This window comes from Lethenteron reissneri, chromosome 54 (assembly GCF_015708825.2).
Source record: "Lethenteron reissneri isolate LAM-NWPU_2019-01 chromosome 54, ASM1570882v1, whole genome shotgun sequence".
In the NCBI taxonomy this organism is placed as follows: domain Eukaryota; kingdom Metazoa; phylum Chordata; class Hyperoartia; order Petromyzontiformes; family Petromyzontidae; genus Lethenteron; species Lethenteron reissneri.
In genome coordinates, this window is record NC_083832.1 from 3558070 (window position 1) to 3573805 (window position 15736).

A 15736-nucleotide genomic window follows, 5' to 3' on the forward strand; every position below is an offset into this window, starting at 1 on the left:
GCGCTGTCTCTGTGTGCTATGTCTTGGCATGCTGTGTCTCTACGCTGTGTCTATCTGTGCTGTGTCGCCCTCCGCGGCCTATCAATGCAACCGCATCGTCACACCCGTTGGCATCATGGCTGGCAAGAGACGCATTTGATAATCGTGCGGCCAGCAGCAACGCCTGGCTGTGTCTAACCTGCGTTGACAGTTACACACTTCACTGCCTCCTCTAGGTTGGCTGTGCCTTAAATGTGCATCTCGTGGAGCGTGTTGACGTTAACGCAGCCAGGCATAGCACGGGTCCCACTGTGGTTCCGTGTCACTCCAGCCTAACGCCTACTTATGAACGTCGCACAGACAAACACCACACAGAGCAGCAGGCTTGGTGCAGGGGCCTCTCTCGTCTTGGGAATACAATGATTCCCACCCCCCCCCCCTCCCCGGGCCATAGCAATTCAATGACTCACCCCGATACGATTGCACAATGTTGTTTGTACCGATTTGGCAATACTCTGAGCCTAAAGGCACGAGGCACGTTAGTCTAACTGGTATCGATCATAAACAATTATCAATTGAATTGATGATTTTATGAAGTTAGAGATTTTATTTTGGTCGTGTCAAGTTTTGTTGTGTTTAACCGAGGTGAGTACTCGAGTAGCCAGGATGATACTCTTTGGTTCTTTCGTTAAAGTCACGTAGGTATAAAATTAAATAATATAAACCAGGATGAGTCTAATTTGCAAGAGTGACCTTGTTCACCAAAATGACAGAGAAAAGCAAATAAAATATAACAAAGTACAGCGATGAACTAAACAGCGATGAGCACACGTGGATGATCTACGCGTACCGACTGCGCTACATGCTGGTTTGTTTCGATTTGAAGCTTTCGTGACGGCAGGGATTCATATTCTTGGTTCTTTCGGTAAAGAACCAAGAATATGCTGGTGTGTCTCGCTGTCTTTTGGGAAGCAGCAACGAGAAAATAATTTTAGCCTTAACTCCACACCCTGTTTTAATTTGACATCGGTTGTGTGTGCGTGCACGTTGGCTCGTGTTGTCTGCTGAGCGCGTGAATTGTGCGCCCGGTGGTGAAGGCTGTGGTGTGTTCTTGTTTCCAGGTTCCTACCTTCAGAAGAGTCCCAAGCCGGTGAGTAGCCGATGCCTACGCACGTTTCATGCAGAGTTGCGAGAACATAGCGTGGCACTGCTGGGTGGTAGCGCTCTCCCAGTTAACCTCGTTTATGATGCCAGGCCTCCGCGCTCACTTTCTGGGCGTGCGCGTTGCCCGTGGCGGTTGCCATCTGTACCGAGCCCGGGCCTCCCCTAAGCAGACTCGGCTTCGGTAGGAGCCGGCGCTCGCCGGGACGGTGTTCCCTGTGTAGCACACGGCACGTGCGGCGAGGCCCGGGCATCGCTTGTTTGGGAGACCTCTGCTGGATTTAGGCGACAGCTCGTGTGTGTGTGTATTTAGGGGAGTGGTGGTGTAGCGGTTAGCATGCTGCGCTATGAACCCGGCAACCCGGGTTCGATTCCCGCTCACGGCCAACATCAGTGACGATTATCTGAACCGGTCCTGGGCCTCCCCTAGGTCGACTCCGCCTCAAATGAGTAACTGGTGCGGTGTGTAAACATCGCCACTAGGGAGACAAAGGCGGTCGGGCGTGGTGCTGGCCACCCACGCCCTCGTGTACCGTTCCGGCCTTCATAGGTGCTCGCTAACAGCACTTGCCCCAGCAGTCTGTTAAGGCTATATGAGGGATCTGTCTTTGTTGTGTGTCGGGAATGAGTGTCTGTATTTGTAGTAGTGTTTGTGTATTTGCGTGTATTTTTGGTGTATGTGTATGTATCTGTGTGTTTTAATGTGTATGTGTATGCATCCGTGTTTTAATGTCCGATGGAGTGGTGACAGTGGTTAGTGGACTACAAATCTGTTGGTAGGGGTGCGATTCCCAGCTCATTAACAGCACTTTCCCGAACAGCCTGTGTACGCCATATGGAGATATTTGGCTTTGTATGTGTGGCGTGTATATACAGTGTTTGAAAAAGATGGACCCAATTTCAAAGCAGTATAATACACGATGGCAACATGTTACAATTACACAAAGTTACAAAAGGTTTAATGAGTTATCAAGTTTTACTAACCATTTTATAAATGCTCTATGTGCCCTCCACCTGCTGTACGGACAACATCGAGACGATAGTTGAATTCGTCCCAAAAGCCTCTCAAAGTGTCTTCTTCCACTGACGTCACCGCTGCCCTGATTCTGTTTTTGAGGTCATCCAGATTAGTCGCTAATGGTGGCACAAAACCACGTTCTTTGACGTATCCCCACAAGAAAAAGTCGCAGGGTGTCGTGATGTCTGGGAATCTTGGGGGCCAAGAGTGTAGCGCCAAGTCTTGGGGTCCCGTACGACCTATCCAACGTTGAGGCAGTGTTGTCTTGCGGATGACTGAGGTTAGGGGCTGTTAGTGCGCTGGGAGAGGCATCTAGCGGCAATCATTTGAATCTTAATGCCCCGCCCTTTCAAGTGGTAAGAGTTTCATGCATGGGCGGTTCGTGGTTGCAGAGATATAGCGATTTCAAATCTGGTCTATCTTTTTTAAACACCTTGTGTAGCATTATTATGTTTCTGTGTGTGCGTGGGGAGGGGTAGTGTGGCGTTAACACGCTGCACTACAAACCCAGCAACCCGAGTTCGATTCCTGCTCACGCCCAACACCAGTGACGATTATCTGAATGGATCCTAGGCTTTCCCCTAGGTAGACTCAGCCTCAAATGAGTACCTGCTGCGGTGTGTAAACATAGCCACTTGGGAGACAAAGGCGGTCGGGCGTGGTGCTGGCCATCCACCCCCTCGTGTGCTGTTCCGGCCTTCATAGGTGCTGCTCGCTAACAGGGTACATTTTTCTTTGTGCGTGCATTTGTGTATGCATATCCATGTGTGTCTGTGTGTATCCGTGTGTGTGTCCACGTGTTTATACCTACGTGTATGTGTGTGTGTGTCTCAGGGCCCGAGGCGGCACGTTGTGCCTCAGTCGAGTCAGGACGTGATGCTCCCATCGCTGGTGAACCAGGGGCTGGCACGTGGCGGCGGTGGTGGTGGCCGCTCCGGCTCCCCCACTCCCTCCAGCAGCCCCGACAGCCGGCACCCGGACGCATACCGCCTGTACCGCGAGTCGCGCTCTATCTTCGACAGCAAGGGTCAGTGTCCCCATGCCAGGCTGCCTGGCCGACGGCACCGCCCCCGTTGGATGTGCGAGCCGTCTTAGCACCGGCTCCGAGTGCGCTGATTGCCCCCGACGCTCGTTAGTGCGGGCATTTTAAACCATTGCTGCGGCGTTGCAGAACCATCCCGTCTCGTTGACGGCCGTGCTCTTGCGTTGGCCGTTTGGTGCTAAACGTTGGACGTGTGACGTCTTGTGTGGGAGCAGTGGCAATACCGTGGAATGTTTATCTCGTGTGTTTTGGTTACCGTATTGTGTACAGCAGAGGGGTCTTCAGTTCCACTGGAAGTCATTTTGCCATGGCCAAAGAAACAGTCTCATCTTCTTGGTTCTTTCGGTAAAGTCACGTAGAAGGGAAGTAATAAAATAATAAAAATAAAACATAATAAAACAATTCTCACGACGTTTCGGCCACAACGCAAGCAGCCGTCCTCAGGTGAAAACCAGGTCCGTCGAGGCGACAGAGTCTGAATGAACAGCACAAGAAGATGAATCCCTGCAGTCACGAAAGCTTTAAATCGAAAAAGAAACAGTCTCAGTCACAGACTGGCCTACCACCTGATAACACTGGAGTGCGCTGGCAGCCCACGTGCCGACACACGCCATGTGCTGTCGGTGTAGTGGCTCGCTTGCTGATCCACGTGTGACCCTTCCTCTCAATGGAGTCGTAGGCGTGCACCTCTCCATCCTGTGCACCTGACCGCGAACGTGAAGTTCGCGTCTCCAGAGCTCTCATCTCTCGGGGTGGTGGGGCACTGCCCCGAGCGGGCGGGCAGGCGGGCAGGCGGGCAGGCGGGCAGGCGGGCAGGCGGGCGTTTGGCCGAGGGCAGCATGCACCCGGCTGCCTCTCACATGCCGCGTGTCTCCCCACAGCGGCGTCCGACTACAGGGAGATGGACATCCTGTTGCGGCGGCACGAGAGCGGCTTCGGCTTCCGCATCCTGGGGGGGAACGAGCCTGGAGAACCCGTGGGTGGCGCGGCACCACCACTGGCACTGTGCCATCACTGGCAGCATACCGCCACGAACACAGCCTGATGCATTGACACTGCATAGTTAACTTTGCAAGCAAGTTGGGTGTGGTGCTTTTTAATCCTCTCTCACATAAATCCTATCTGGTTCATCTGCACACTATGGCCCACACCAGGCCCTGCCTTTAACAGAGCGGCCACAAAAATGCTGGGATGCGCGTTTGTCGCGCGACACGATCGGTCGCTTGTGATGATGATTGTGGCGATCAGTCTACCGAGCTCGGATAAATTGCTTCTGGTTCGAGACGCCGCCACCCCCCGGCTCCTCTAGAGGGGAAGGAACTCCTGTGGGAACATCGCGTGGAGCGGTGCGAGGGAAAAAGCAGAATGGGAATTGTTGTGACCTGCAGCGTGGCAAGTGGGTGGGACAGTGATAGAGTGAGAGTGTGTAGTTGATGTGTGTGGGGAGCGGCACGTGAAGTGGGGAGTGCCTGTGAGTCCTTGTATGTATGCTTGTGTGTATATATGTAGTGAGTTCAACTGAGTCACAGACGTACTCTTTGGAGGCAACACATTTATTAACACCAACACAAAGGGGTAACTGTCCCTTAACCGGATAACAACCAATGGTGGTGGACCACCCGGCTAACTACACTAATCACACTGGGAGTATCTACAACGGACCGGGCCCCAGCTCGGGTCCAGGTCCACGTGTTGGAGAGTCTGTAGGACGTAGAACGTAGATTTCTTCAGGATGAACAACAGCAGCCGGTCCCTCTCGGGGACCCGGCTTATATCCTCTGTGGCGTGGCTGGCTCCGCCCTTAGCCACGACCACCTTCTAGAATCCTCGAGCAGGATCTCGACCCTGACACGTGACCGACCACCCCTAGCCCCCACCTGGGGGGGCCCTGTGTAGACTTTACCGGTCACGTGTCCTTCGGGGTCAACCAGAGTGCCATGGCCCTTAGTAACCCCATGGCCGGCACTCTCACACCCTAACCTGTAGGGGTCGGCACTGCACACAGAGCGTGGTGCCATCCAGCACTGCCAGTCCAGCGCTCACCGAGCCCCTCTAGGGCCGGTACTGCACCCACATGTACGTGGTGCCCGCGATGTCAACACACAGCACGCCGTGCCTCTCTAGGGCCGGCATTACACAGTGACATCCGCAATGTCACTACAAATATATATGTGAGTGTGAGGAGCGGTAGTGTTGTGGTTATTGTGCTGCGCTACGAACCCGGCAATCTGAGTTCGATTCTGGCTCTCGGCCAACACCAGTGACGATAATCTGCAGAGGTCCTGGGCCTCCCCTAGGTCAACTCGGCCTCAAATGAGGAACTGGTGCGATGTGTAAACATCGCATCTAGGGAGACAAATGTAGCTGGTCGTGGTGCTGGCCACCCACCCCCTCGTGTGCCATGCCAGCCTTCATAGGTGCTCACTAACAGCACTTTCCCTCAGTCTGTGAAGGCTGTGGATGGGTGATCTTTGCCATTGAGTGCGAGTGAGGGTGTTTGTTGTGACTTGGGGTTCAAGTTCAAGTTCATTTATTAGGTATAGCCCTGTGAGCCATTCGGCTCTTGAATCGGGTGCAACCGCAACAAACAAAAACCAAAAAACATGAACAAAAAACATCTTAAAGTGAATATGTGACTAAGTGCAAACAGAAATCCAAGGTGCAGTGAGTGGGTGAGTGAAGGTGTTGTTGTTGTGACCGGCGGTGTTGGCGTGCATCAGATTGTGATCGGCTCGATCGTGCCGCTGGGCTCGGCGGACGCGGATGGGCGCCTGCGCACGGGGGACGAGCTGGTGAGCGTGGACGGCGTCGCCGTGCTGGGCCAGTCCCACACGCACGTCCTGGGCCTCATGCAGCAGGCGGCCAAGAAGGGCGACGTCAGCCTCACCGTGCGGCGCCGGGGCTCGCCCGCAGGTATCGCCGCACCCTCACGGGGCTCTCGGGGCTCTCGGGGCTCACGGGTGCGTGTGAGAGCGCCAAGTGTGTGTGGCGAGCGGTGGCGCAGCGGTTAGCGCACTGCGCTATGAACCCAACATCCTGAGTTCGATTGTGGCCCTCGGCCAACACCAGTGACGATTATCTGAACCGGTCCTGGGCCTCCCCTAGGTCGACTCGGCCTCAAATGAGTACCTGGTGCGGTGTATAAATATCGCCACTGGGGAGACAAAGGTGGTTGGGCGTGGTGCTGGCCACCCACCCCCTCGTGTACCGTTCTGGCCTTCATAGGTGCTCGCTTACAGCACTTGCCCCAACAGTCTGTTAAGGCTATACTGGGGTGTCTTTGTGTGTGAATCCGTAGGTGAGTGTGTGCGAGTATTTTAACCCCCATCCCAACCGGCGAGGAGTGGCCGGAGTGATTCGATAATGAATCGGGTTTCAACTAATTTAGTTGCATTACAATTTTGCCGAATTGGGCAAAACCTCGATTGTAATTGGGCGCCAGATTTATGTGGACCCCTAACCTCTGACCCCCGACCCCCGTGCCACCACAACAGAGGGAGAGCAGTGGCAGGGGCACGACTCTTCGACGCTGCTGCACGGGGAGGGGTTCACCGGTGGCCGGGAGGGGTTCCCCGGTGGCCGGGAGGGGTTCCCCGGTGGCCCGCCAGGGTCCGGGAACGCACGCGCCCCGTTCGGGGGGGACGGGGCCTACACGGGCGGCACACGTGACGTCCTCCTGCACCGCGGGGACAACGAGGGCTTCGGATTTGTGCTCATCTCAGCGCTGCCCTTCCCAGAGAGCAACGGCACTCACGGGGGTACGGGCTGCACCCACGCTCGCCAGACACGCTCACGAACCACACCATACACGCCACACTCACCACCCACACTATATACACCACACTCGCCACACCGGAGTGTGCACAGCACAGCACCGACACTCGCCACCCATCCTCGCCACGTAACAAAGACAAAGGCTCGGTGGGACCACGTGGTGCGAGGCTGAGTGGGATTGTGGGCCTCGTGCAGATGGGGATGTCCCGCACAAGATCGACCGCATCGTGGAGGGCAGCCCAGCGTCGCGCTCGGGCCAGCTGGAAGTGGGCGATCGCATCGTGGCGGTGAACAAGCAGCCTATTGTCCACCTGAGCCACGACCAGATCGTCAGCCTCATTAAGGCCGAGGGCAACACCATCCTCCTACGCATCGTGCCTGCCCGTGGCAAGACCCCTCCCTCCTCCCGCTACACTCACCGCACTCACCGCGCTCACCGCACTCACTAACACAATAACTAATTTACTAACATGCCCACTAACACACTGGCTAATACGCTCCTGAACACTCGTTGGCACACTTGCTAGCACGCTCACTATAAAGCTTACGAAGACGCTCGTCGACATGCCCACTGACATGCTCGCGCCCACACTCGCGCCCACTACCGAGCCAGCGGTGGACGCAGCACGTTCCCACGCCGCGAGCGCGATGCTCACTTCCGCCGTGTTTCCTACAGACTCGGCCGCCCTCATCCCCCATCAACAACGACGACAACTTCTCCGGCAGCCATGCGTCCAGCGCTTTCCGCTCCACGGACACGCTGGGGTAACTCGCACGACGAGACGCGTCACAATGACAAACACGACGAGACACGTCGTGGTGACTCGCATGATGGGGTAACCGGCGCGTCTGGGTATAACAGGTGCATCTGCCAAGAGCCTACAGGCAGCATGGGGTTTTCTTGTAGAGGCAACGCACACAGCCGGTTTCTCACCTCTTTGGGAAAAGATTTGGATTCTCTCCCCTCGTATGCACGTCGCTTTCCTCCACCTCCCACATCAAACCATGACAGAGTTGAGCCGACGCCCGCACGTCCAGAGTAAACGCAAACTCTGCGCGGCGAGAGAATAACGAGAAGATTTCAATGTCGTGCAAGCTGAGTCGTGATGCCCTCTCCTGTGCCATTGCTGTCCCAGGCCTGACCCGCGCAGCAGGAAGGACGTGAAACCCGACCCCAAGTCCTCACAGGTGAGGGGGGGAAGGAGGGGGAGGAGGAGAGGTCATTGGGCACAGAGGGTCGGCACATGTCACCAAGATAGCCACATACAGTGTCTACGCACACATGTACACATTAACAAGTACAGTAAACCCTCACGAATGCAGAATTCGTGAATGCAGAAACCTTAATAATAGGTTGTTTACCCTTTTTTCTGGCAACACAACTGAAACCTTTTTTTTTACGAGGAATCATGTTTGCATTAACCACAATACCTGCAGTCAGAATGCAAACAAAAAACACACTGATAATGTATGCATCGTCCTTGCAGAAACCTTGTTCCATTGGGAAAAATGGGGTTACGTTCCTGGTACGAGTGAACATAAGGGGGAATTGCTAAATGTTTAATAACAATGACTACAATACATAAAGAATAAATAATGATATTTTTTAAAATATTACATTTGATGATGATTTTACGACGACGATGGTTGGTGCTGGTGCTGGCGAGGAATTCAGGAGGATGGCTCCTTTGGAGATGCCGGTGTTTGATAACACACAGTTATCGTTTTACCACTGGGGAAGTGCAGCAGCAACACTTCCCCTGATTGTATTCGGGTTCTTTTTAATGGACCTCGCAGTCGACTCGTTTATACCAAAATGTATAAACGATTTGAAGCTTTCGTGACTGCTGGTTCTTTCGGTAAAGTCACGTAGTTAGAAATAAATAGCATTGGCACTCGTGCACCGCCCGTGCTCCTGGTGCTGTTGATACACTTGGGGGGCTATGCCCATCCCCAAATCTTTATAAAGTTTGCCTTTAGAGGCCGACTTTTTTGCCTGATGACGACTGCTTATGTTGCGATCGAAACGTCGTGATTTATTTTATTTCATTTCTAACTACGTGACTTTACCGAAAGAACCAAAGAGTATCTATAAACGAGTCGACTGTAAGTACGTATGAAGTAAAAATGCACAATAGCTTACTGTGAGACTAAGCACTCAGCGGGCAGCTGAGGGTGCGTGCCGAATCTTCGTAGACAGTTTCAAATGTATCAACATTCTACACGTACCTCCCCGGTATCGGCGGTCTGGCACTACGTACACTCACAAATACAGTAAAACCTTGGATTGCGAGCATAATTCGTCCCGGAAACGTGTTTGTAATCCAAAGCACTCGTGTATCAGTTGTGATCACGTGACGCTCGGCAGACAAAGCGTATACACGTACTACTCATTGCAAGACCTCGCTCGTTTATCAAATTAATATTTATTAAAAAGATTTGCTCGTCTTGCAAAACACTCGCAGATCAAGTTACTCGTAATCCAAGGGTTTACTGTACTGGAGTCCGGCGGGTCGCGAATAGGGAATTAGCGTGCACTTAGTAAATCGCAAATATGTGAACTCGCAAATCCATAACTCGCGTATAGCGTGGGTTTACTGTGTACATGAATCAAGTACACAATAATTTGCTCTACCCTGTGAGTCGCACCAAGAGGTGTGCACCTTGCAGCCTATGGGTTCACTGAACCCAGCTGACGGTGCCACCCAGACTGACTTCATATTGGCCTCTACACTTTACATTAGGTATCAGATGAGTCTGAACTAATTAACTTGAAAAGACACTAACGAAGCACGGACCACACACTAACTACACCTTAACCATATATTCACCCCACACACAGACCACCCACACGCACTGCGTGTTTGCATTGGGCGGATGGGCCTACTGCTGCTGTGTGACGCTTTGCTCACCGCGATACGACCCTGGTGACTCGGGGTCGGCTCTGCCCGTGGCAGCACACGACCCCGCCGTGACCCCGGTGTAACCCCGCCGTGCACCTCACCATTGCCCCCGGGAGTCCCCTGGCTGGACTTGGTTCGAGCGCCAGACGCGATGGTGCTGCGGGCGCCACCGTCCGTCCTGGACAGGCGAGGCCTGCCCCCCTCTCCCTCGTGCGTGCCACGCGGACCTCGGTGTTCATTCAGCAGCCGCACTTGCCTTTTTCGCCGCCACCGCAGGTGTCCATGTACTATCTGGTGGACCTGGAGCGGGGCCCCTATGGGTTTGGGCTGAAGCTGGACGGGGGCCGCGAGTTCAACCGCGACCTCACCATCGTGTCGCTCGCGCCCGACAGCCCCGCCATGCGCAGCGGCAAAATACAGGTGACGTCTCCCGTGCATGCAGCTGCCTCGGCTGCCGGATTGTGCATCTCCTGGGTCATGGATCTCCTCGGGTCCTTCAGAACCTTTGCCCTCGGTATCCTGGTTTCTTGATATCCCGCGTCCATGGTCTCCTGCGATCCCTGGCTTTGCTTTCATGACATCCCAGGTCTCGCCGTGCCCCCGTGGGGTGAGTATCACCTCGCAATCGAGTTCCCCGAGTCCCGCTCTGCGTCTCGTATCTCCCGGATGACGACGTCGGTGGCTGACGCGAGTCCCCGTGTCCCGCGCAGGTGGGGGACCGCATCATGGAGATCAACGGGGAGAGCAGCAAGGACATGACGTACCAGCGCGCGATCGACGCCATCAAGGCCAGCGGGCGGCGCGTACACCTGCTCCTCAAGCGACGCGGCGCGCCCGTCACAGACTACGGTTAGCGAGGACGCCCTCACCCACAGGCATCGCTCCGGTGGCGATGAGTACACGCGTACCGCACACACCTCCGTGCTCGGCAGCGCTCACCCGTGCTCACCACCCTGCTGCTGTTGCCGTAAGCGCTGTCGGCGAGCACCCATTAAGACGCGCGTAGCACATGAGAAGAGCGGAGCGGAAAACGCTCCACCGAGCCTTGCTCGGGACTGTCCTGCTTGGACGCGTTTGACCTCTCGGGGAGTTTGGATCGCTAGCACAATACTACACGTGAGGGTATAACACTGAAAGCTCCGTATAAACGAGTGAGCAACCGATTTTCTGTCCACTGGTCATCGTGCAGCCTCTTGCACGCACGAACGCTTGCGCGTCACTCCCATGCATGCATGAGTCCATCATCTGTGCGTCGGATAGTGAACTCGCCATGCAACCAATAGCGGCTGCATCACGGCGCCCTCCAAGGAGGAGACCTCACCCCATCGGATGACTAAAAGGAGGCTCCCCACTGTCCGTAGCGGTCATCCCAACACCGCTGAGCGAGAGAGATGGTGCCACTCGCAAATGAGATCCCTGTTACACAGTTTCCCAAGGTTCTGCTGCCTGTGCGGTTTAGAAGGCTATACTTTCTGACCTTTATGGCTCTCGGTACGCGGTCTAGGCTCTTGGTAAACGTTCAGGTCGATGTTCACATAGGTAACTCTTTTGAGCCTGCAAGGCATTGTGGATTGGTCCGTAACTCTGTGCCCTACTTGTGTACTCTTTACCGGTGTTCAGACACATTCCAGGCTTTTACGTCACCTTGGCATTGTGTGTAAAAAATATTCCTGTAGTGATTTTTGTAAATGTGTAAGCGTGCAATGTCTTTGGTGTGTGGGTATAATGTGCATGCTGAATAGAAATCTGCGGAAGTAATACTGTACTGTCAACACATCTGTAATCCAGCCCTGTGGATGCAGGGATGGTTGGCAAATTGCAGAACATTTCACAATTTGGTTGCCATCGCCTGGCTTCCGGCCAGGGTATGATGGCAGTACAGCAAGTTAATTAAATTCTATCTGTACGGGGATTGAGTCTTTTGCCCCCTCTCGCACACGTGGATTTTCGCCGGATTTCCGGTTTCCTCCGGCATGTATAAACACCAATTATTGGTGCGGGCCAAACATCCCATATCGGACCACAGAGTTTGGGCAATTGTTGGAGCCGATTCTGATGGTCTGCAGATTCCTGCGCGTGCGTGCAAACACTGCGCGCTTTAGGAACTCTGCAGCGTTTGAGACGCAATTTGCATAAATGCTTCCGCGATAAAAATTGTATTATTGTGCTCGACACCAGATTCCAGTTGCACCCTTCCAAGTGAAGCGCTGAAACTTTATTGACAGGAATCCATTGTTCCCACGTGCGATTAGGGAGTTGTCGCTTCCGCAGATTTATATCAGGGCTTGTTGAGAGACGCCACGTGGCGTCTGTGCACCCTCGCTCCCCCACTCTCTAACTCTGAATGTTGGGCTCTCCTTTGTCTCCCTTCAGGGGTGGTTCCTTCCCATCTCTTCATGTATTTGCAAAAATGACACAAGTACGAACCCCTTTGTTCCCTCCTCCTCTGGGCCTCCCTGGGCGAGACGGTTTGTAAATGTTTGCAAGCCTCGCGAGCTCCTTGAATGCACGCCTGTCCGCCCGCTCGCCTCGACGGCTCACTTGCATGCACACTCGTTCTTCTGCTCGCGAGCTTGCACACTTGTTCATCCTCTGTCTCGCTCACTCACTTGCTCATCTGCTCACTCGCTTGTACACTCGCTCACTCGGTCACAGTCACTTGCTTATCCGTTCTCCTGCTAATGCACTCACACACATCCTCATTCGTTCACTCACCTATTCAACAGTCTGCTCATCAGCTCTCTCACCCGCTCACTCGCTGTCTCCACTCACCTGGTCATCAGCCCAATCACCCACTCACTCCTGCATGGTCAACACCACCACCACCACCTCCTCCACAACTCTGGTGGCTCTGCTCAGTTGCTCCTGTTGAATTGAGATGGTGTGGCTCGGAGGGAGGGTCCTCGTGATGATCCTGCGCAGGTCACACACACGCAGCCTGGATTTTGTGTAGAGAGGTCGAGGCTGTTGCTTGGGCGAGGGACAGAAGTGCGCGGGAGGATGGATTACACTACAACAGGGTCTCTCAGTCGGTTCGTTTCACCATGGCCCTGAGTGAACAGCTCAACAGCAGCATCTTGGGATCCATTGATTACTTGACTTCTGTAGTGCTGGAAAGTCCATCTCCTGGCCCGTGCTGCTCACTCTGCCACAGACCTCCCAATATAAACAGTGCAGCATTCGCAGCCCTGCTGACCACGTGCTCCACGGAGCCCTTCAAAGGCCTGCCAATAGCCACGTGACCCAAAAGCCACCCTGTGGTGTATGTCACATGGCGTCTTATTATCAGGTGACCAATCATACATGCAGCACAGACACTGGAGATGCAGAGACGTCCAGGTCGGGGTGGGCGGTGCGTGTGGGCAGGAAGGAGACGGGAGGCAGCAGAGGGGTTGGAATTCCCCAGTGCTCACAGAGCCACGTGAAGGAGCACTCCCATCCTGGCATAGCACGCACAGCACACATACACAGCTCGCACAGCATGCAAACACACAGCACGCACAGCATGCAAACGCACAGCATGCAAACGCACAGCATGCAAACACACAGCACGCACAGCATGCAAACACACAGCACGCACAGCATGCAAACACAGCACGCACAGCATGCAAACACACAGCACGCACAGCATGCAAACACACAGCACGCACAGCATGCAAACACACAACACGCACAGCATGCAAACACAGCACGCACATATGCAGCACACACATTGCACGCATACAGCACACATATGCAGCACACACACAGCACGCATACAGCACACATATGCAGCACACACACAGCACGCATACAGCACACATATGCAGCACACACACAGCACGCATACAGCACACATACACAGCACGCATACAGCACACATACACAGCATGCATACAGCACGCATACAGCACACATACACAGCACGCATACAGCACACATACACAGCATGCACAGCACAGATATACCCTGTGCACACACAGAGCAAACTGAAAATAGTTTTCAGTCCACCCAGGTCTATTTAAACTGTACAGTAGAGCCTCGCCAAGGCGTGATATTGGTTCAAAATTAGTTTTCACGATGGTGCTGCGAATCACATTTAGCCATCGATTTTTTAAAAATCCCCACATAGGACTAGAAGCGTGCATCACCATGGCCAGTGCTGATTATGTAGGCACAGCGGCATATACGGTGAGGACAGCTGTTGGGAGAGTTGGCTGCAGTTCGATTGTTTCCCACAGGGATTCAGGCGGTGATAGTGGCACGGCATGGATCTCACCGAGATCGGGTGCTCAACAAAACGTGTTGGCATCCATCGGTCAAAACACATCATGGCTCCTGAAGCATGGTGAGAACCAGGTGGATCTCACCTGAGTTCATCGCCCGAGCCAACGGTGGAAATCCCTCGTTTATTTACCAAGGACCACATTTTGTTAGAAGGACGGGTAATGACCCCCTGTACCAAGCGCCGCTGTCGGTGCCGCTTGGTGCATCGCAGCACACGGCTCCCACCCCCGTGTGCCCCACCGCGGCACCACGATTGCAGCACGGGGCGCGCCCTAGCCCAGACTCCGTACGGCCAGGGCTCCATTAAACGGTTCCGTGTCGCGCCACCACACGCACTCGCTCGCTACTGCTGCGCTTGCCGGGTGCAGGCGTAGTGATGCGCAAGGCCCGGAGCCTCGCAGTTGCTGACGCGTGTAGGTAGGTCACACACTCGCCATTCGATCCGTTCTCGTAACTCAGCGGTTTTAGTGTTTGGTGCCACCCGGGCACCGGTCCGTTGCACGTTCGACCAGCGATGACTGCACGTCTAGCGTGGGTGGGTCATGTCTGTCGTAATAATGCCCTTGATATCACACCACTGGATTGTTGGATAGAGTTGATTCAAGTTTTGGGTTGAGATATTACAGTTGTAAGGATGTGTCACAGGGTCGTGTCGTAGGTTCGTATTGTGTTTTAGGAGTCATGTCGTGAAATCGTGTCATTGGGTTATTTCGTAGGTTTGTGTTGAGTCGTAGGGCCGTGTTGTAGTGTTGTGTAGTGTCATAGTGTTGTGTCGTAAAGCCGTGTCAGGGCCGTACGGTGTTGTAGGACCATATTGTAGGGTTCTGTTGTAGGGTCGAGCCACGTTCTAGGGCTGTGTTGTTGTGGGGTCGAGCCGTATTGTTGGGCTGCGTTGTAGGGTAGTGCCGTGTTGTAGGGTAGTGCCGTGCTGTAGGGTAGTGCCGTGACGTAGGGTAGTGCCGTGTTGTAGGGTAGTGCCGTGTTGTAGGGTAGTGCCGTGCTGTAGGGTAGTGCCGTGCTGTAGGGTAGTGCCGTGTTGTAGGGTAGTGCCGTGCTGTAGGGTAGTGCCGTGCTGTAGGGTAGTGCCGTGCTGTAGGGTAGTGCCGTGCTGTAGGGTAGTGCCGTGCTGTAGGGTAGTGCCGTGCTGTAGGGTAGTGCCGTGACGTAGGGTAGTGCCGTGCTGTAGGGTAGTGCCGTGCTGTAGGGTAGTGCCGTGCTGTAGGGTAGTGCCGTGCTGTAGGGTAGTGCCGTGCTGTAGGGTAGTGCCGTGACGTAGGGTAGTGCCGTGCTGTAGGGTAGTGCCGTGTTGTAGGGTAGTGCCGTGACGTAGGGTAGTGCCGTGTTGTAGGGTAGTGCCGTGTTGTAGGGTAGTGCCGTGTTGTAGGGTAGTGCCGTGTTGTAGGGTAGTGCCGTGCGTAGGGTAGTGCCGTGCTGTAGGGTAGTGCCGTGCTGTAGGGTAGTGCCGTGTTGTAGGGTAGTGCCGTGCGTAGGGTAGTGCCGTGCTGTAGGGTAGTGCCGTGTTGTAGGGTAGTGCCGTGTGTAGGGTAGTGCCGTGCCGTAGGGTAGTGCCGTGTGTAGGGTAGTGCCGTGTTG

General features: G+C 54.3%; 1 protein-coding gene across 1 annotated transcript in view; it reads left to right on the forward strand.

Annotated features, from left to right (window-relative positions):
• The window catches only part of LOC133356398 (membrane-associated guanylate kinase, WW and PDZ domain-containing protein 1-like), a 76726-nt gene that overhangs the window by 50215 nt on the left and 10775 nt on the right, over positions 1–15736 (forward strand). Inside the window, 11 exon segments of the mRNA XM_061573905.1 lie at positions 1101–1129; positions 2993–3185; positions 4082–4176; positions 5921–6113; positions 6695–6958; positions 7170–7361; positions 7651–7664; positions 7666–7739; positions 8111–8162; positions 10154–10297; positions 10588–10726. Coding sequence (XP_061429889.1) covers positions 1101–1129; positions 2993–3185; positions 4082–4176; positions 5921–6113; positions 6695–6958; positions 7170–7361; positions 7651–7664; positions 7666–7739; positions 8111–8162; positions 10154–10297; positions 10588–10726 — 1389 coding nt within the window.